Genomic DNA, 21,122 nt, shown 5'->3' with positions numbered 1-21,122 from the left:
CGGTGTCAATCTTGCCTGCCCCTCCCACTCTAACTGTTACACTCTGTTCCCCATTTGTGCGCCTATAGCTCTGGCTCACTCACAAATACGTGGACACACCAGCAACAGCATATGCCTCTTATATAGCTCCATTTGACCAACACCCGTCTTCTGCCAGCAGATGAAAAGGAGCTGTAGATCTGAGTGTTTATGCGCGTGCAGGTGAGAGGGGGGCAATCAACATCACTCCCGTGACAGCTCATCAGCTAATGTTCATTACCTATCACACACGGCATCTTAAAAGGGAAACCACATTTCACCTCTGTCTGGAACAGAGACAGCTGCAAAAACTGAGCCAACTGAGGTGAAGTCTAATTAAATTAAGACGGTTTATATGATTATCAGTTCTCCGTGGGAGACCGAGCAGCCAGCATTCACTTTCAGTTATAGTATCTGCTGGTTCTCTTGGCTAAGTTAAAGAGACGGCTCTGTGAATGTAAACACTCAACACACACAATGTCTCGTGATGACATCGGATGGACAGTTTTCTTAAGGGACGCTCTGCACAATTAAACATCAGTTTATGATTCAGTACCACCCAGCTGATAAGAGTTGTATAAACTCTGTTGTAGCTCTGACGGAGGTTTGTCAAGTCTTAGACAATAACTCAGTGATTTCACAGCTTGGACACTAAACATTTACAGAGAGACACGGCATTACAAACCAGAAATGTGGGTGGGTGTTTACCAGACAGGGATGATCTAATTCAGCGGTGACCCCACTTTTTTGATTGTGGCTTTTATACAGAAATATTAGGTGTCAGGACTGTAGTGAAGGGAAAATGTACGGAAATGCTATTTATATATCTTTTAAAATATAAAATTGCATCCCGAAAAGTCTCACTACTGCACAGGCTCCATATGACGTCACCAATGCAAGATGCCAGTGCTCATCCGGGATATTTAGGTTGCTTTTTTTTCTACTGGGAGGAGGTGGAGACATACTGTCCATCTTTATTTATGTCAGTGGTTCAGAGCACAACCTCACCTTGCCCCCTCCTCTAAAGTGTTGCCTGGCACACATCCCTCTCTCCCTGCTCTCCCACCCCGTTCTCTCCTTGCATGCTAATGCAATGTTTATCAGTTAGTAAGAGTAACACATAGATATGGCCAGCGCCGGTATTATTATCTATATGATGCTTGACGAGCTCAGTCAGGCTACTCATTTGCAGGATACTTTCAGCAGACTGAATTTATTAGGCATTGGTTTAGGCTACCTATACCAGTGCAGTTAATTAGAAATATGACCAGGCTATATTCTGGTTTATTTTTAAAAATTCATCACAGACAAACTAAAAATGGCCACAGTTCATCCGCAGGCCATAGCTTAACCCTCCAGGTCTAATTAAAATATTCTATGCATGGGATGCTGGGAAATGTAGGATCCAGAGTTTTTGGAACTTGACCCACATTAGGTATTGGAAGCCAGGATGTCTTGGCCTCTCTCCTCCATTATCACCAAATTACTAGAGTACTTCTTTGAGAAAACTCAATAGCAAGGTACAACACAAGTGTTTATTCTACTAGTCTGCAGCTATATCCATGCACTAAATTTAGTTTTGCTCTTATTCTTGATCCATTTCAGTGAATTCTGCCCATCCAATTTGCCTATAGAATTGTGACCTAATCATAAAACAAAATCAGCATTTTATTTAAATTATGTTGCATACAATGCTACATTTCTTTGGCCATTTGAAACAACACACTGTTCAATATCTGTAGAGCAAAACAACTTTGATAGCTCAAACTAGCTGTAGGTAAAACACACAACAACAAAACACACTCTTGTCAGATGTCAAATTTTAACAGCAGGTGTAAAGATCCATTTGCACTACAAACAGTGACGCTGGAAGCAGCACTGAGCAAGCAACCTGCTGTATTAGCAAACGAGACTGAACGGACTGAAAGACCTGAGTTTCAGTCCTGATGAAAATCCGTCTGTGAGGTGGTACAAAAAATACTTCTAGCCCAGCACAACTGTATTCTCAGAAGTCCTGTTTTCAATGGCTTTTATCAGTCAGTGAATAACTCCCATTAAGGAACTTTCCACAAACAGTATATGGACTTATATGAGCAAGAAGCCCTCATTATTCTGGAGTTGCATTGATTTGGCAGAAAGAAGGGGTGCTACTGACTCCTAGTGCTACCACAGACTTTATGAATGTGTGACAAAACCACAGGGTATTCTGAGTTCAAATGCGCTATTAGATTTTCCAGGCTAATGAAGCACTTGGGTTCAGTGAGCCAAATCTCTGAGCTAATAAGCTTGTATTAGAAGACCTTATTTGAGCTTAATGTTTTCAAAATGTTTGAGGTTTGTCAACCCTGAGGAGTCAGGCCAATAGTTTAATAAAGAGGGTTGTTGCTCACCCCTCCAGGGTTGCCGTCGGAGGCCGTGACAATCAGGCGGTACTGGTCTGTGGTCTCTCTGTCCAGAGGCTTTCCCAGCAGTAGAAGGCCAATCCTGCAGAGAGGGGTCAGAGAGGACATTTGTATTACTGTTACACACAAACAACTGCACCCCCTTTACACCTTACATTAAAATGACAAGGGAGAGATTATCAGCTATATAGAGAAAGATAACTCACTAAAGGGATATTATATTTTAAGTTTAAGAAAATCTAAAAAGGGAGGCAGAAGATTAATATTTCAGGATGAAACTAACTATTTAACATGATATTTCCATGCCTATTTTCTTACTCTTCTACATATTTATTCTATTTTATGTTACACCTCTGACTCCATCTAGAAACCCCCGAGATACATGGAGAAAGAACGAAGAGAGAAGCTCAAACTAACTGTTTCGAACAACAAATAATTTGCATTTTTACAACCTACAGAAACATCCTAATCCAGAGAGAAAGAGCGAGAGAAGGTCATTTGCACTTGAAGAAGTTCTAATCCAGAGAAACTTTCAGAGCGAGAGCGTCAACACAACCGTAGAAACTCACTACACTAAACTCCCCCTCCTGCAGCCAGCGGCGTCCTCCTGCCACACTGACAGCATACGCATGGCACAAGAGGAGAGAACAAGTCGCTAAATTCGTTGCTAGTTGCTTTATAAAAATAAGGTCACTAAAAGGGTCCAAAAAAAGTTTCTAAGTGCAGCCATTAAGTCACTGCCCACATAGTCGTTGTATGTGGATTAAAAATTCAAGTACATTTACTCACGAGGGTTCATACACCTTTTCAAAACTCAAATTCAAGCACTTTTCAAGCATTTTCAAGGGACATTTTCACACTTTTCCAGCACCTTATGGCTGTGGTAAAGTATATATTTCTGTACATATATCTATTCAATGTGATTTCACTAATATCACATTACAGAAAAGGTTATTATGCTATAAACAACCAAAATTATATTCTGTGACGGCACTCAACAGAAGGATGATAAATTAAAGGAAAGTCAGTGTACTAACTGTAATGTCATTTTTACATACTCATATCAGTACACTGTATCGGCAAGTACGTGTACGTCAGTACTTGTACTAGTAGCTCTGAAAAAAAAAACGGTATTGGGTGCTGTCCGATTGCAATCCCATCATTTTAAATGCATTTTAAGCCTCACACATATAGAGTTTTGTGTGGACATGTTCCTGCATTGCTTCTTTGTGTCACATCAGCAACAACAGTTTTCAATTCCGTGTCACTGATGCAATAGAGGGTGATGGAGAAGGCTGCATTTCAGAGTTTATTTACCTCCAGATTAGACAGATTTATAAAACATGGCTGATGATAGAGGAGGATGAGTTTAGGGAGAAGAGCAGGTGGGTTTTTAAATGCTCCCACTCTGTCTTCCTCTCTCCATAGCCCGCCTCTTGCTCCCAAAGCACATGGACCACAGACAGAAAGATTCATGTTTTCTTTCCAATGACTGCAGCAGACACAGCGGCCCTCCTGCTCGTTCACAAGGTATAATTTGGCACTCTGGCATTCTAAACACAAAGTGTGGATGCATTCCCAAGCAGAACACTGAATTATCTTTGTTTGCACACACAGGCTCACAAGACACGTGAGTGCAAATGCAGACACACAAACAAACACACACACACAGCATGCACAAAACAATTTCAGTGCCACACTCAGGAGAGACTCTGCCAGAACGGCAAATGGAAGGAAAGATGAATGCATCTGAACGCACTGCTAGATTAATGCCTGTCGCAATTCCCCTGCTGTCCCCTTGCTCCTTCACATTTCTAATTTAAAGCTCCTTTGGCCAAACAGTCCAAGCAGAACCCTCTTCTTTCCCTGCCTCTCTGGCCCACAACTGTCAAACTACAGGGCCTCATCTTAAAATCTGACAAGCAAATTACCAAAACCTCGATTAACGTTGTTTATTGTTCTAATCACTCACAGCCAAGTTACGGCGAACGCATTGCTTTGAATCCAATACACATGATGATCGGTGGTTCAAGAGTTCAAACACGGCTTTCTAAAAACACCATAGAGATGCAGCACCATCCTTCACTGGCTGCTGTGCTTCATGTTTATTTATACATCCGCACATGAGTAGAAAATAGCCTTCTATGCGCTCAATGAAGCCAAAGGTATGGGGAGCCTTGATGGGAAAGTGATAATGAAGATATACAGTGATAATTGTCATAATTGCAGTGTTAATGATGATGATCTTGATGGCGATGATGACAAAGATTAAAGTGATTAAAGACACTTAGCATGCCTGGGGAGTTTATTCCTTACTACAGCGGGAGTGCTGAACTACACTTGAGCGGCTGGGTCTGAGAGGTTCACTGATGATGTGTGATAGCGTCCTGCCTCCTCTTCCCAGCCGCCGCAAATGAAAAGATGTTGTCATACACACAGGATGCTGTTAACAGTATATTATACAGCGACAGTGTTGCAGGTTAGAGGCTATCCGCCCCAGTCACAGTCTGTTGAGCCGCTCAGATCGTGTCTCTTATGGTAAATTGGACTTGATACACAAGATGTTGGTTCGAGGTGGCATGAATGTCATGAATACTTGTGGTGAGTCTATTCATTTTGAACTTACTCTGCAGTGTTTGGTTTCACAGGGCAATAAAAAGAGTCCCTTCTCGTCAAATCTTTTTCAATTTCAGTTTCGGTTTCACTTGGAAGCGGGACAATCAGCCGCCAACAGGAGCATGGTGCCACAAGGAGGCACTGAAAAAGGCTCAAGTATCACAGCTGACATCAGCGCCACTGTTATGCACATGTGCATCATGTGCTGTGCAACAAAAACAGACTCTTACAGCTCCACCTACAGCATTCATCAATTCACTCAGAGATATAGGCCATTCAGAGGGTGCATGGCATAGTTTTTCTTGGTAGACTATACTGACAATAAGAAGGTTTCTGAGCAATTTCTACAGCAGTATTTGCCATCCAACTGCCAAAATTGATTAATTTTTCTGTGTTGTTCTTCAAAGACTTGGTGTATTGATGTGGTATTTTGATTGGCTTATATTAAACATTTCTTTCAATTCAAATGGTCAAAAATGGCTACATTTTGCATCAAGTCTGTGTAATAAGTGGTAATCACCTAAATTGTGAACAAATTGCACATGAAACCTAACTGCTATAGGAATAGACGTGGCCTATAGGTTTAAGGTCAAGGTTAAGTTTTTTAGACATTGAGATGATACAAAAAGGTTTAGCCTCAAAGGGGATGCTGTCAACAACAACAAAGAATTGCAGCACGATCTGTTGATTACACCCTGACAGATACTGGATTTTTGAGGACAATAATGAGATGTATATTATGAGGGTAAAAAAATCTGATAATGATATATCAGTAGAAAGTAATTTAATTCATTATTTCATTACTGAATCTTTTTAACTGAAAAATCCATCATAAATTAACCATCCTGATGCAGAGTTCCTTAGATTTAGTAAGAATTGTGACCATAATCAGTGTAAAAATAAACTTGTCAGTGCTCTTGGGTAAAACTGAGTTTGGTATATCTGTGCTGCACTTTCTTGTTATTTTCTGGGCAATACATACACGCATACCTGCCTTTATACAACCCCAAATCCAAACTATACATAACTAACTATATACATATATAAACTATAAAATTACTTTATAAACACACTGGTTCATTACTTGTAGCTGAAACAGTGAATGAATACTTGTAAGTACATTTGCTCTGGAACTGAAGATCTTTTGCAATCATTTCACACATGCCAGCCTGATTTGCAGGCTGCCCCTTGGGGGCCTTATCTGGCCTGCAGGCTGCTAGTTAGATAAACCTGCATTAAATAGATAGCCTTTGTACTGTTTTCAATTGAGTATATGTTTTATTAATGTTTTACATAGCCTCGCAGGTTATTTTTAATCAGGTTTATATCTGCAATCAGCTAATGCTGGCTGATTTATTAGTTCTGCTTTATTTACAACTGGCAGACTGCAATGTCAAACTTAATAAAGGATTAAAAATTGTATAAATTTAGTTTAAATCATATGCCATCTGAGTTGAGGCTGATCCAATATTGAGAGTTCATATATCTGTATTCGAGAGTGATATATAAGTTAATTTTATACGGCATTGGTACGACTGGGAATTTTGACGAATACAGCACGTACTGATAAAGTTAAAATTAACTTGGCAGGTCTCTCTGGTGGACACCATTAAATGGACACCATGTTTCTAAATTACTTCAAACACATACGCCAATACCACTACATCTGCAATGAGCTACTACCGGCTGATACATTGGTCTAGCCCACATATATTTAGTGGCTCATCAGGAGGTGCGTGCAGTACACTATCAGCACTTGATTATATCTTGAGATCTACTTTATTTGACCAGGCGTAATTTTGCTCCAAATCAACACTGACCATCACTGCAGGAATATGTGACACGTCTTCATTAGTCCCACTAGAGACTCGTTTCAGTCAGTCAGTCATTCTCATTATGCCAGCTGGCACATGGGGCAGCGACTTGTTTATGATGTGTTAACTGTGATCTTGCCTTTGCCTTTTACGTCATTACTGAATGCTCACTGTGCAGCGCCTGGTGCCTGACAGACTCTGAGCCACTGATTCGAGGCTGCGTCCTGCTCACTACCATAATGGTGAGTGAATCTGAAGCATTCCCACGTCCCTCAGGGGAACCTGCCCCATTTATAGGGAGTTATAGACTGGAGTGCTCATTATTCATAATAGCTGGACTGAACCAGCCCCATATGTAGCCTGAATGTGAACATGCAGCAATGCAAAAAAATGTCTCCACTGAATCATATTGGAGTTCTGAAGGGTTGAAAAATGAGAGCGTGAAGCAGGGCTCTGTATATTGCACACTCATCAAGTGTACCAGCTAATCACTCTTTGATTCATCATGTGCTACATCAGCGCCTGCTCCAAGTTATTATATTGCTAGGTTGCTGAGAGCTTGGATTGTAGTATTTCTGCCACACAGACAATGTACTAAAGGAAAATGCATGTTTCTTTGAATTCCTGTCACATCTGGTTTAAGAGATTACAGTGAATTGGGCAACAACAGCAGTCTCTCGTTATTTTGATCACGTTACCGTATTTTTTTTTGCTTTCTGTTACCACTATGGCACTGTAAAGTAAACATCTCCCCATTAAACAGATCATTTTAACAATACAGAGCAGATTAAGAGTAAACAAATGGCAGCGATACAGTGCTGCAACACAGCATGCCCTTGCATAGCTGGGAGACTGAGGATGCAGACAAAAGAGGCTTTAATCAATTAGTGAGAAACGTGTCTGGCAGGGTCCTGCATTTTCAGTCTCCCCACGTCTCCTCTCTCCATATTTGCTTGCTTATTTAAGGGATGGTAAAAAGCACTGACCACTTCAATATTTTATGCCTTTGCCTTGCTCCGTGGGTTTTTTCTAACGCTGATGTTGATTATGGGAAGTAAGGTAACATATTTGGGTTCCTTTTCATCTCAATAAATATTGTCTTATCTTAGACAGCTGAAAGGCTGAGAAGAGGACAGAGTCAGAGAGAACGAGGAGAGGAAACGTGAGTAGAACCAAACTCTGACTGAACTCTGAGTTCCTCTGACTTAGAAGTTAAGCTTGGTTAAAAAATCATGTCTGTCATTGTCTCAACTAGGTGATAATATACGGAAAGAACTTGTCTTTTTTTATTAATTATTTTTTGATTCGGTTTAAACTGTGCCACAAATTACACATATGTTGTTTGTCAATTCAAAACCTAATTTTTGCAGTTTGTGAGAAGACTGTGAAGAAACATAATTAGAAAGACTTACATGCCAAGAAGTCACAGTTCAAATGGAATAAAAAAATAATTTGTCTCTCTCCATAGATTACCGTTTTTATTATTTCCAAATAGAGGTCCCGTGAGGCACGCCAGAAGAGATAAATTGCAAAATTAATGTAATTGTAATCCATTACAGTAACTGAGAATATGTAACAATATCACAACTGCTAATCAAAAAGGTTGGTGACTACAAATGGGTTTCATTCCAATTTTCTTTTCAGGCTGCCTGGCAGAGATCACTACTCAGTAGTACTTGTAGTTTTACTATTGTTGTTTCTGTCTATCCTATATGACATCTACTGTATGTCTGTCTGTCCTGGGATTCCTTTTCCTTTTCCTTTTCTTCCCTACCATTAAACGGTTTGTCTGAGATGTTTTCTTGCTCCACATCGAGGGTCTAATGGCATACAGATTGTAAAACCCTTTGAGGCAAATTTGTGATTTCGGGCTATACAAATAACACTGACTCACTAGATCATGTGCATCATAGGCACGAATAAATGCCAGAGGCAGCCAGTGAGTGTAAATAGGTGTGCTTTTCAACTCGGTTCATTGGGATTCTTGATGGTGCCAACAGCCAGCGCCAGTGTTCATAAAACAAAGTCATACACTGGCTAAAATAAAATCAGCCAAAATCAATAATTGGCAAGCCACTATCTACTCTGTATGATCAGAATAGCACATCTCTTGTCCTCTCATTTCCTCTTACCTACCACCCGGCTACCTGATTTGTTTGAAGGGCCTCTTCCATGGTCATCACATCGAAGGAAAGAACACTGTGTTTTAATATATTATTCCACTTTGTCCATGTACAGTTTTTGCAAGTTCAAAACACGCTTTTAAACCAGCTAATTTTGTCCTGTTACTCAAAAACCTGAAGACGCTGTCAAACTGAGATCAGCGTGTAAAAGGTGTCCTTGCAGATCTATAATAGTTTGGCAGGGATTTGTTATGGTGGGTGGATGGCAGCCTAGCCAAGCATCCATCCGTTACCATATCTGCATGCTGTTCAACATGCACTGGCGGAAATGTTTGGCACGCTATAGATATACACACGCACATTCACACCAATAAACTATTTACAGTCTCCAGTGACCTGCATGCTGCTGAACTTTGACAGGACCTGGAGCAAATCCACCCATACACAAGACAAACTCCACACAATTTCCCGCTCCTGTTTTCATTTTAAGATCATTTTGTCAAAGGAGCTTAAGAACAAAGTGCTGTCTATCAATAATTTTCAAGCCTTTCCATCCATCCATGTATCCATATTTCATCTCAGGTAGGCCTCGGGGGGGAATACCGTATTGGACACGTGTGCTTGAAAAACGGAAAAAAAAAAATCTGGACGTACGTTTCAGTGAGGTTGAAGACCTTCTGGGAATCGCCACTCACAATGCGGTACGTGATCGGGTCATTTTCTCTGTCCGTGGCCTGGGGGAAGGAAGAGAAAGGCAGCTTCTTGAAGATCATAGAGCACTATTAAAGTTGAAGGTTATGAGATATGGCAGTTGAGCAACAAGGATGCCAGACTGGAGTGAAAGTGAGCACACTGTACGCTGGAGCGTCAAATGTAAAACAGAAGGGAAAAAAATGGTCATTTTGTTGACTAAAACTACATATATTTTAATAATGTACTACAAATGCTTCAGGGTCTGTGTCTGTATAGCGTTTTCAATTGTTACCAATGAGGAGAGAGCGTATACTGCAGCAAAAATGCGCTGCACCCAGTTCAGAGCAATCTGACTCTTCGGTGCGGCCGCTGCAAGTGCTTCTAGTCGAAAATCCCCAAACTTTTCAGAGAGGCGCTGGTTTCATCGCTGTTGCCTATTTTCAAGCAACCAATCACATATTAGTGTGTGTGTGTGTGAGTGTGGGGGTGGGAGGAGACTCGTCACCTTAGCAACTACAAAAATGGAGGAGAAGCTTGTTCTGGCCGTGTCCCTCTGTCCTGAGATTTATGTCAGACAGAAACTAATGGAAACTGAGAGATCATAACAGAGACAGAAACTGATCCACTCCCATTTGTGGGAGACACTGAATGTTGCTGATAAGTAAGGATGGGTATCATTAGGATTTTATCATTACCAATATCGATAATGATACTGCTCAACGATGCCCTGATTGATTCTAGACACCATAATTTGATGAAAAAAATGAGGCCCAACTGAAGCTGGATTTTTGAGGCTGACACCAATATTAGGGAGTAAAAACACCTGATACCTACTGATATCCTTATATGGCATATAACATAAAGAATATAGAATATATACATAATAACACAGTTTTTGCAACGATCCCTCAAAAGTGATTAAACATTTGTACATTTTACAGTTGAGCAAAAAAAAAAAAAAAAAACGATTGTCCAGAATTATGTCAGTGTACTGAACTTTCACTGGTTTATACATAACTCTAAATAAAATATGCACAAATAAAGCTATATATGTGAGTATATACACTGAATGTTAACTATAAAGCTAACAAATTTAAAGAATCTGCATCTCTCTCTGTAAAAACAAACAAACAAACAAACAAACAAACAAAAAGTAGTGATAGGCCGATATTGGGCTAATATTGGTCAGACCCTAGCAAAGAATAAAGACATGATGTGAAAAGATTCAGTTGTTCATTTTTAAAACATTTTTTTTGCATAAGGAACAACTTAAATAATTTTCCAAATTCACGCACTGAGCTGTATTTTCATTAAATTCAGTAAAGTGAACCTGCACTTTGGACATTTTGGCCTGTCTGCTGTTTGTAACATTATATAAGTACTGATAACAGTATTGTTTGTCCAGGAGCTCAGTGATACTCGGTACTGAACGGTTTAGTACTTGATACTGATCCCTGCTGGTGAGTGTTGAGCTGTTATTACGCTACATGTTGTAAGCTTGTTGTGAGCTGTGCTGTCAACCCTCTGTCAATGTAGCACCTCATTGGTTAATGTCAATTCGCTTTCTTTTCACTATATTGTCCCTTGTCATCTTATTAGAGGTAATTCTCAGTAGCGTTACCAGTCAAAGAGGAACTTGAGGGGCAACTATAGGAAAAGAGAGGCTGAGGAAGAGACAAGTGCCACAGAAGTTGTCAAGATATTGTCGTCATAGAAACAATCCCCAGCCGCAGAGTTTTCTTTCACCACGCCAGCGCTTCATTCCAGCTCACTGCCAGTGCTTTTCCGCCAGAAAAAAACGCTATACAGACAAATGCCCTTACAATTCCTCATTAAATCCCACATATCATTTACATATGCTTTCTGTGTGTGTGTGTGAGTGTGTGTTTGTGAGTCAGTGACTCGCCTGCAGATTGAGCAGTATAGCTCCAATCCTCATGGCCTCGCTGACTTCCAAGCTGTAGGTGAAGAGAGGGAAGCGTGGGGGGCTCTGGTTGTTGGGCGGCAAAACCTCAATGTACACTGTAGTGATGGAGCTCCTGGCAGAACGAGAAGCACAAATCAGCGCATTGACAGAATTGGTTTCTTCTTGACAACCTGTTGAGCTGTACTGAAGTACCCAGCCACCAGCATAGTAAAAAATCTTCATAATGTACACTATAATCTAACACCAAGGCTCTCCTGCATGGAGGTTTGATTGCAGAGAAGAGAAAAAGTCAACAGGTTTCGGTCACATTTTTTTTAAATGGGATCTTTGTCTGATTCAGAACGGTGTCATGAATGTTTATTAATACATTCCTGAGTGACACACACAGTGCAAGCTTTTTATTCATGATTTGGTCATGAGTGAGACATCAGCTTGCTTAAAATCAGCCTGCTTGTTCTCAACAGCACACGACAAAATGGAACTGACTGTGTAGACTATTTTTTCATTCACTGTGTGAGAAATCCTTTGTTGAACTGCTATAAATGCACATGTACAAATGTACTTGTAGTGCACTGTGTAGCCTGCTGAAGCTTCTTTTAATCCCAGGCCATTGAAATGTGTCCTTGCCAGTTTTTGTTTCACTCGGTGAAATCAAAGATGACACCTATTCCACACACAACTACAGTACAGCCTTTTATACTTTGAGTTGAGACACTTTTCTTTTGCACAGCATGAATTTATTGCTTTTTAATCACAAGATAAAGAGGAGAAAATGTATGTAACATCTCATAGTGGAATTTCTACAGTGTTAGATGGAATGAGACCATCTGTTTTTTGACTCACAACAGCTCAGAAATGTTATGTCTCCATAATTTTCTTCATAATTCATAATCCAGTGGAGACTTTCTTTTCATTCAGAAGCTCACTTGTGAATCACTTTTGAGCACACATTGAATTAAATAGGACTTGTAAAACATGTTGGCAGCTCCCCTGAAACCCAGAGGAGACATAAAAATGAAACTGACTGTGTCCTGAAACAACTTAAAAACAAATCTGCTCTTTATAAAACAGTTAGGAAACGTACATCACATTAATCACATTAAAATAATAAACCCCTTAATTTACAGATGCTGAAATCACACATAAGAGCAGAGCTATCATGCAAGGCTACTGTGCAGTACCTTCTCTGGTTCTCCGGTGCATTGTCAGAGGCTTTGACAGTCAGTGCGTAAGATCGCCCCACAGTTAAAGTGACACCAGGCGCCACAGTGATGCGTCCAGTGCGATTACTAATGACGAAGTCTCCCTGGGCACCAGCCAGTATCTCATAGGTCACCAGACCATTCAGTCCCTCATCAGCATCTGCTGCTGTTAACTGGGAAAATACGGAGAAAGACAGAAACAGATACACAAAAAAATAGTTTACAAAACTTGATTCAAAAAACTTTGGACGCTGTTTTAAACGTAAATAAAAAACAAAATGCAATGATTTGTACAACATTTTCAACCTATATTCAAATGAATCCAGGACAAAGACAGGACATTTAATGTTCAAACTGATAAACTTTATTATCTTTTGTATATATGCATTTGCCTGCAACACACACCTGTTTAGATGCTTCACATAAACAAGTGAATTGCAACTTTTTGAAAAACTGCATGGGCAAATAGTCCAACAGTTTAAGAACATTTTTCCACACAAATTTCAAGGACTTAATGGATTTCAACATCTAAGGAAAGGCCAAAAGCCAACACTGAATGCCTGTGACCTTTCACTCCTCAGGCAGCACTGCATGAAAAAACAACATGTTTATACAAAGGATACTACATGAGCTTGGGAACACCTCAGAAAACCATTGTTAGTGAACATAGTTCTTCGCTGCAGCTACAAATGCAAGTTGAAACTCTAGCTTGCAAACTGAAAGTCATATATCAACAACATCCAGAGAAGCTGCAGACTTCTCTGGGCTCGAGCTCATCTGAGATGGATGATAGAAAGTGGAAAAGTGGTCTGTGGTCTGAGGAAATCATGGACCATCCAGATTGTTATCAGTGCTAACTTCAAAAGCCAACATCAGTGATAAAACGGGGGCATGTTAGTGCCCACTGCATCACAACTATCACTTCTCTGAAGGCCTATTGTTGCTGAAAGATATATACGGACTTTGGGTACTGGACTGGCCTGTCTGCAGTCCACAATGGAAAAGACTTTCGTTTTTGTCGGGTCAATTTGTGTCTTCGGTTCCCAAATGCTTACTGAGTGATGTTAAAAGAAAAGGTGATATAACCCAGTGGTCAACATGCCTGAACTTTTTTGGAACATGTAGCACGTATCAAATTTGGATTACACATTAAAGTCTTATACATCCAGTCTTTGTACTGCATTCAACTGAGTATATGTGGAAAATGTTTGCAAATCGTTGCATTCTGTTGTTATTTACATTTTGATTTTGTATACTCTTATCTTTACTTTGTAGTTTTACAGGTGGAGTTCTGCACAGCTGCCAGCATCAAGCTTACTGAACCAGTCAAGCAGTAAATATCTCTCAGTAGGTGGTTGACTGATTTCAGTCAAGCTGTCATCCTACAGTAAAAATCATTTCGGTGGTATTATCATCTAGCAGACCTTTGTTTTGTGTATAGATCAGAACAAATGGATTTAGCTGAAAGTATACATGCTTCTGACATTGCAAGCTGTTCAGTTTTTTCCTGCTAGCTGTGGTCTCTGCACACCTACTGTAGTGACTGCAGTTTGGTGACCTTAATGATCAAAAAAGTTGGCACAGATGGATTTCACACTTAAGAAAAGACAGCTGCTGGACCTTTTTGGGAAGTAAGATGATAAAACACATAAATAGATCATTTCTTGCATACTCTTTCATGAAATGAATTAGGCAGTCACCATTTCCTCCAAGCCAATTATTTAGGGCATCCCGCTGCTTGTAATTATGAGCCCTTGTGGTGCAGTTGGCCTCCTATCTTTAAGGCCTTGAAACTTTAATCCAGGCTGCCCAGACCTCCTTTTTCATGCTCCTAACGTTGGGAGTAAAAAGCTGTAGCATCAAATAAGCAGCAGTATCCTCAGGGGGCCTGCGGCTCTCATAAACGGCTTATAAAAATCGGTTAAGCGGTCATACCAGACACTCTGTGACCCCTGGCCTCATTTCAGGGAGGGCGAAACGGCTGGTTTTTAAGACAGATTAAACTTGACCTTTTCAGCGTCTGACATTTTTTTTGGAGTGGCTGTGCTGAGAGGACAGATCAACGGAAAGATGAAAAGATCATGCTCTGACTACCAAATAAGAGACAATGAAATGATGGAACTCCCATATTAGTAGATAGCAAAATGGGGTTATGGATTTGCATTTTGAAGACTGTGTGTGCACATTTATGTGCCTATGCATGCTTGCAGTAGTAGGTATTAGCATGCCTGAAAAGAAAAGAAAATCTTGACCTTTAAAGCTGCTGCACTAATGAATTCAAGTAAACAATGTTTCAAATCCAGAAAATTAATCAAAACATACAAAATCCTGTTCTTAAATCCTTGTTACGCAAGGGGGAAGATTAATAAATGGTCATCGCTGCTGTCTACCATCATGAAATAACTTTAGCTATGATAGCAGCTCATCAACCGAGTAAAAGGTTTCCCCAGCCTGTGCACCGAGGACGGAGAGACACATTCTCTCCGACTTGTCTGTCACGACTGCAGATGAGACGGCGGGAACTGTTCCAGGGGTTCGCCTGTCAACACAATGCGCTGGATTGTTGTGGTTATTTGCTTTAAGCATGAAAGGAACGTGTGTGAGAGAGATTCTGTGTGATGGGGACAAAGACGGAGGCGTGAAGCAAGAGTGCCAGAGCAAGAGAGCAAAAAAAAAAAAGAGAGAGAAGAGGGAGGAAAGGCGAGAGGACGTTTGTTGGATTGATTACCTGTAGTACCGTCTCCCCCGGCTGCATGTCTGTGAACACTTCGACGCTGTAGGAGACCTCGCTGAACGTGGGTGTATTGTCATTGGCATCAATGACCAGGATGTTGACAGTTACTGGGCTGCTCTGCTGGACGCCATCTGATGCCACCATCTGTAAGCACAAGAAAGAGAAACACTTTAGAAACTGAAGACAAATACACAATGTTGAAATAAGAAAATTTAGCAAAATTCATTTTTTTTATCCAAGCTTATGCTTTCAGGATTGTTTTGCCTTGATAAGACAAGATGTCAAACCTCAAGATGTTTCTACCACTACAATGAAGTCACTTACACTTTTCCTTTGTATATGTTCATTTTTTATTCCTTTAACGTTAGAAAAGCCTGTACAGAGATGAGGGGAGAGAGCTTGTATAAAAGCTTGCCTAAAGGACAGTTTTCAAACTGAGCAAACAGCATGTTTATTTGTCCCTGGCAGCTCTGATCTCCAGCACTTGGCAAGGCAGAAAGAAAATGGACTGAGAAGAACAACAAATGAAGTGTAAGGAAAGAGGAGATCTGAACAGCAACTGTGGCAGCAGCAAGAAATACATGTTTCTGTGGGGGGAAATTGCTTTTCACCAAAAATTTGCACTCTGCGCTGAAATATAAATGACAACTCTTGCTGGTTATACTGTACGCTATACATCAGGAGGGCGCCTTTAGTAGCTGCTAAACAGTCACCGTGAAGGTGTTGTACAGAAACACATGATAACATACACGACAGCAGCTATTTTCTCTGCTATCAAACAGCATTTTTGTTCTCCAGCCAGCCCAAGGAGAGAGACGCCAGACGTTTTTTGGGAGCCGGGGGGGGAAATCAGATTTAGATTTACTGAGTCATCACAACTGTATGTATAGACACTGCATACTGATGCGCATGTGCAACCACTGACACACGTCTCTGCGAAAACACACACCTACACAAAGCGGATGTAAACTATGCCATGCCCATGGGCACCAACTTGAGTTGTACATTGTGCAGACAAAAAAGATGTCAACCTATGTAATGTTAGATGGTGTGATGTGGTGAGTAGGATTTTATATTATATATCATATTATGATATATAAAGCATTTTCTATCCCAAGAACAGAAGCATATTATCCTGGGAATCCCTGGAAATGTATTTGCTTTTATGGTCATATTTCAAGCAACACTATGTGGAACAAGAAGAAATGTGGGATGAGGCAGGACAATGGCATTTTAACATTAAAAATCAACATTTTAATGATGAAATAATGATAAAAAAAAAAACTGTGCATGCCACACGCAGCTTGAATTTCACCACAGCTGCGAGGATGAAATGCCACGTTCATCACCTCCGATCTGTCGCTGTCTGCCTGAACAGCCTCATGGAAGTGGTATTTTACACTTCTTCATATTATAAACAAACAGAATTTGTTAAATCAAGTCATTTGGTGTTTTTAAAGCTGAGACAGATTCTATATTCTGTCTGCGTTCATAAGAAACCTGCTGTGAAGGCTGATACCCTGCGTGCTGCAATGTTAGATATATTTGGCCTAATAAAGTCAATGATCACTCAAAGTTAAAAAGCTTTCACTCATTGTGTGAGATTACAGATGGATTCTTCAAGAGATTTTGGCTGTCTTTATTCAGTGAGAGGCTTTTTGCCACAGCCAACTGTTTAAGGTAAATCCATCTTGTGCTGCCATCTCTGCCAGTATTTCACTTAGAAGTGTTTGGATAAAGTATGAATCCAGCGCTCTTGCACACTTCAAGCGTTCACTCGGAGCTTTATCAGATATTCCAAATGTGGCATCAGACCATTTATTCAACCTCAGTCCAGCGCATATTATCCCTCATTTACAGAGTACAAGTATTTCTGTACAAAGGTGGTGGCAGAAAGTGTTAGTTGGTCTAATTCAGATTCAGAAGTTACTGTACTAACTGCATTAACAGTCAGAGGTTTTTGCTTGTTAATCAGTTAATTAAAGCACTTTGGGTGCTTGGCCAGTAACACATAAGGGCAACAAAGCACACGTTGTGCTTCATCATATAAATTAAATATTAAAGACAGTATAATATGTAATGACTATTTGTGGTTCTTTCAAATACCAATGTAATTTATCAGTCTACAGCAATTTTCAAACTGTGTTTTTTGCTGCTTCGTCTCAGAATTTGAGGGACAAAAAAATCCAAGCCCCCCTCCATAGATGGTGCCTATGGTCATGCTCGCCTCTTCATCCCTCTCTTCTTCTCTCAAACACAGTAAGACCAAGAACTGAAACAAAACATACACATAATAATCTTTGAAGGCTGATATTTATCTAAATTGGATCTGTTTTGCCTCTCTCCTCCCAGTCCAGGGACACAGAGTAATTATAAAAATTGATTTAATGCTAGCATTTTCAGAAAGAAAAGATTTCTCTCAATAACAATCTCTGAAATAACATTTTCAGGGAAGCGAAAAGCACGACCTTCAAAACCTCTATGGTGTTATCTAGTAAACATTATGTTAACAAGCTTTCAGCAAAGATTCAGACAGGAATGCATCCACTTGTAATGTCTGATAATATAGCCAATTAAGATCATGCCTCCAAGATGCCATTTCATGTCTTGTAGATCAGTTCGACCCATTTTAACTTTAGAACTGAAGAAAACATTTGGTTCATGAGTTGCATCAGCTCATGAACTCATGTATTGAACTACTTGTTTGTTACTTGTAAGATTTGGACACAATGACAGGTCGTGAAATGTCTTTTGACATTTTGTACACAAAAATTATGTCATAGGTCACTTTTATTTGTATTATAAACTGTTTACTCTGCGTCTACACAGGCTGCATAGTCAAAGCGGGATATCAGCAGCAGGTTTCTACACAGGATGCGTTCAGGCACAATACCGCTTTGTAGATCACCAGCATTTTGACAGCACTCTGAGCAAAACACGCAGTCACAGACGTCATATGCATAAAATGAAATTCACTTAAAGCCCAAAAAGATGGCTTAGGTCACAGTTACAAAGTAAAGTGAGAATGAAAAACATGCCATGACTAAAATAGAAGCATACTGGTTTGACCAGATGTACTACATGAGATGGACGACTGAAAAAATCAGCTAAAACACATCCTGTGTAGACAGCCTGTTAGTTCATGTTAACAGCTTGTGTAGCATGTGTTTAATTACTACTTTGCTTTATAAAAACATGATTGCTGAGTCTAGTGTGAGAGGTGGAGGAAACTCTGATCCAAGCAGACTAGGTATGTAAAAAATTTTCATGCAACAATTATTGTGGCTAAAAATATCACCGTAACAATTCAACTTGTGCTAAAATATAAAAACATCACTTCACACCATGACTGTCTTGGATGTTTTTCACTGAACAGTAAACTGTATACGGCAGCTGAAGAACTAACATTAAACCACTTAAAACACAATAATATAAACCTGGTTGGTTGTTAAAAGTTAAAGACAGTTTATACTTTAAATCAACATGACATCTGTGTCTTTTGGATTCTATGCAGACATTCCTGTTTTCAATATTTTCATGAATTTTTGAGTGCAAGGACTTTGTAGAGTCAATGACTAGATTCTTACCAGTGCAAACGCCAGCATATGATGGTATGGGAGTGTGTTAGTGCCCATGACATGGGTAACTTGCACATCTATAAAGTCAGCATTAATTCTGAAAGGTGGATACAGGTTTTGGAGCAACTTATGCTGCCATTTAGACAATGTCTTTTTCAGAGACCCCCCTGCTAATTTTGGCAAAACAATGACAAGACACGTTCTGCATGTGTTACAACAGCGCAGCTTCATAGTAAAAGAATGCAAATAGGCTAGCCTGCCTGCAGTTCAGACCCACGTTGATTAGAATGTGTTATGTTTTTGGAATTGAATTGTACTACTAACATATAACAAGCTTTGTTAGCATTGCAAGTCAAGGCTGCAAATGTGAAAATAGGAAAAGGGCTGCACCGAATACTTTATCAATCAATTGCTACAAATAACTTTTATGATATAATGTTAAAAGATAAATTCCTATAAGCCCTCATGAAAACTACCAGGAATCTAACCACGATTTGACTTGTAGTACCTCTTCATGTTGTGTTCTTTCATCACAGAAATATAGTAGTTGCACAATAAAAACACTAGTTTATTGGAAAAGTGAATAAATACTTGTCAGTCCATTCACTCTGGAACTGGCAATTTTCATAATCAATTTTATGTGTCTTTAGCTTTTGAGAGAAACATTTTGAAGCTCAATGAGCTCATTATCAGCTTAGCTAATGTGAGTTTCTTTTGTGGCCCACCAGCCCAGAGTGCAACGTGAGATTCAACTGAATGAATGACAGGTGCAGTTTGGATGTAATCCTTTTTCACCCAATCCCAGCACATAGCTGCTTCACAAAAGACATAACCAATACCATATTGACCAATATCATACAGTCTATAGTTCAGATGTCTCACAGTAACGTAGAGATATGTACCTTTTGATTTATTATCACACACACCAGGTCTAGGCTGTTACAAATACATCTACCTCTGAAGCTATCTAGCATTTCATGTACTGCAGGTCTCTGGGAAACATTAACAGCAATCACTAAAATATTCAGCAGGCAATAAGCATCATCTTTTCTTCTGGCTGGAAACTGATATTGGATGTGGAGGATGTTTCAGAGCGATAGGGAGGACAATGCTGCTGATGATCCTGGAAGTGAATTTCTCCTTTGCATCTGTTACTGAATGCAGAAACCATTCTAAAGAGCTGAGGGGGCCACAGGCATCTAAAAATGCTCTGTACTGAAGAGTCACAACTGCAAAGCGGAGGAACACTGTCAGCTTTTACTGTAAAGTGTGGTCAGAATGGATCCAGAGCTGAAAAGGGTTTTTTTTTTTTAGCACTTATCCGAGATATGAAACCAGCATTTGAAAGCTTCAATCCCCAAACCAAAGACAAAACTATACTGGACATTTAAGCAGACCTGTACAAGCACAGCAACTGATGTCCAAATCAACCAAACCAAACCTGGCATTACACCTCAGAATCTACAGTGAACTGCATCATCCCTGTTCAGAGACTCCTACACTCTCGAGGGAACCATTCCCACAGAGTTTACTGTTGGTTTGCTGATGCCCTCTAATCCAAAAGAATCCCCCTGGATGGAAGGAGCTACTGTATTTCCCAACTGCTGACATCTCTCTGAGCAGCGCAGAGACAAGTTACAACTATACTTTGACAAACCAGGTTGTTGACGCCAATCTTACAGCAGTGAAACAGACACTTAAATGAACCCGCTAAAAAAAAAAAAACAGTACAGTAAGAAGATTAATAAAACATCATAAAGATTATGAGTAACCCACTTCAGAATCCTAATGGAACATGAAGGTAGCTGTGGAGTTCAGTGAGACTGAACACGTTATGAGATTAGAGAGTTCCCACAGAATAAACTCTGGGAATAGTTTCACATTTGGGGAAAACTTTTATTCACTTTCTTGTGGAGAGTTAGATGAAATGATCAACGACCATCATGTCTGTTTTTGTATGGATTAAACAAATGAGATAGAACATATTTATCTGTTAGCTTTAGAGCTACTAGTTG

General features: G+C 39.9%; 1 protein-coding gene across 2 annotated transcripts in view; it reads right to left on the bottom strand.

Annotated features, from left to right (window-relative positions):
* Nucleotides 1-21,122, bottom strand: part of LOC146315483 (protocadherin-15-like) — a 278,737-nt gene that overhangs the window by 100,137 nt on the left and 157,478 nt on the right. For both annotated transcript variants that reach the window (XM_084735432.1, XM_084735431.1), the window contains 5 exons: nucleotides 15,524-15,673; nucleotides 12,775-12,968; nucleotides 11,573-11,705; nucleotides 9,628-9,707; nucleotides 2,409-2,502 (listed from right to left, as the gene is read on the bottom strand). In XM_084735432.1, coding sequence (XP_084591558.1) covers nucleotides 2,409-2,502; nucleotides 9,628-9,707; nucleotides 11,573-11,705; nucleotides 12,775-12,968; nucleotides 15,524-15,673 — 651 coding nt within the window. The remainder of the gene's footprint in view (nucleotides 1-2,408; nucleotides 2,503-9,627; nucleotides 9,708-11,572; nucleotides 11,706-12,774; nucleotides 12,969-15,523; nucleotides 15,674-21,122) is intronic.

This window comes from Lutjanus erythropterus, chromosome 14, assembly GCF_056507025.1.
Source record: "Lutjanus erythropterus isolate fLutEry1 chromosome 14, fLutEry1.hap2, whole genome shotgun sequence".
NCBI lineage: Eukaryota > Metazoa > Chordata > Actinopteri > Lutjaniformes > Lutjanidae > Lutjanus > Lutjanus erythropterus.
This window is presented reverse-complemented; position numbering and strand designations above follow the sequence as displayed.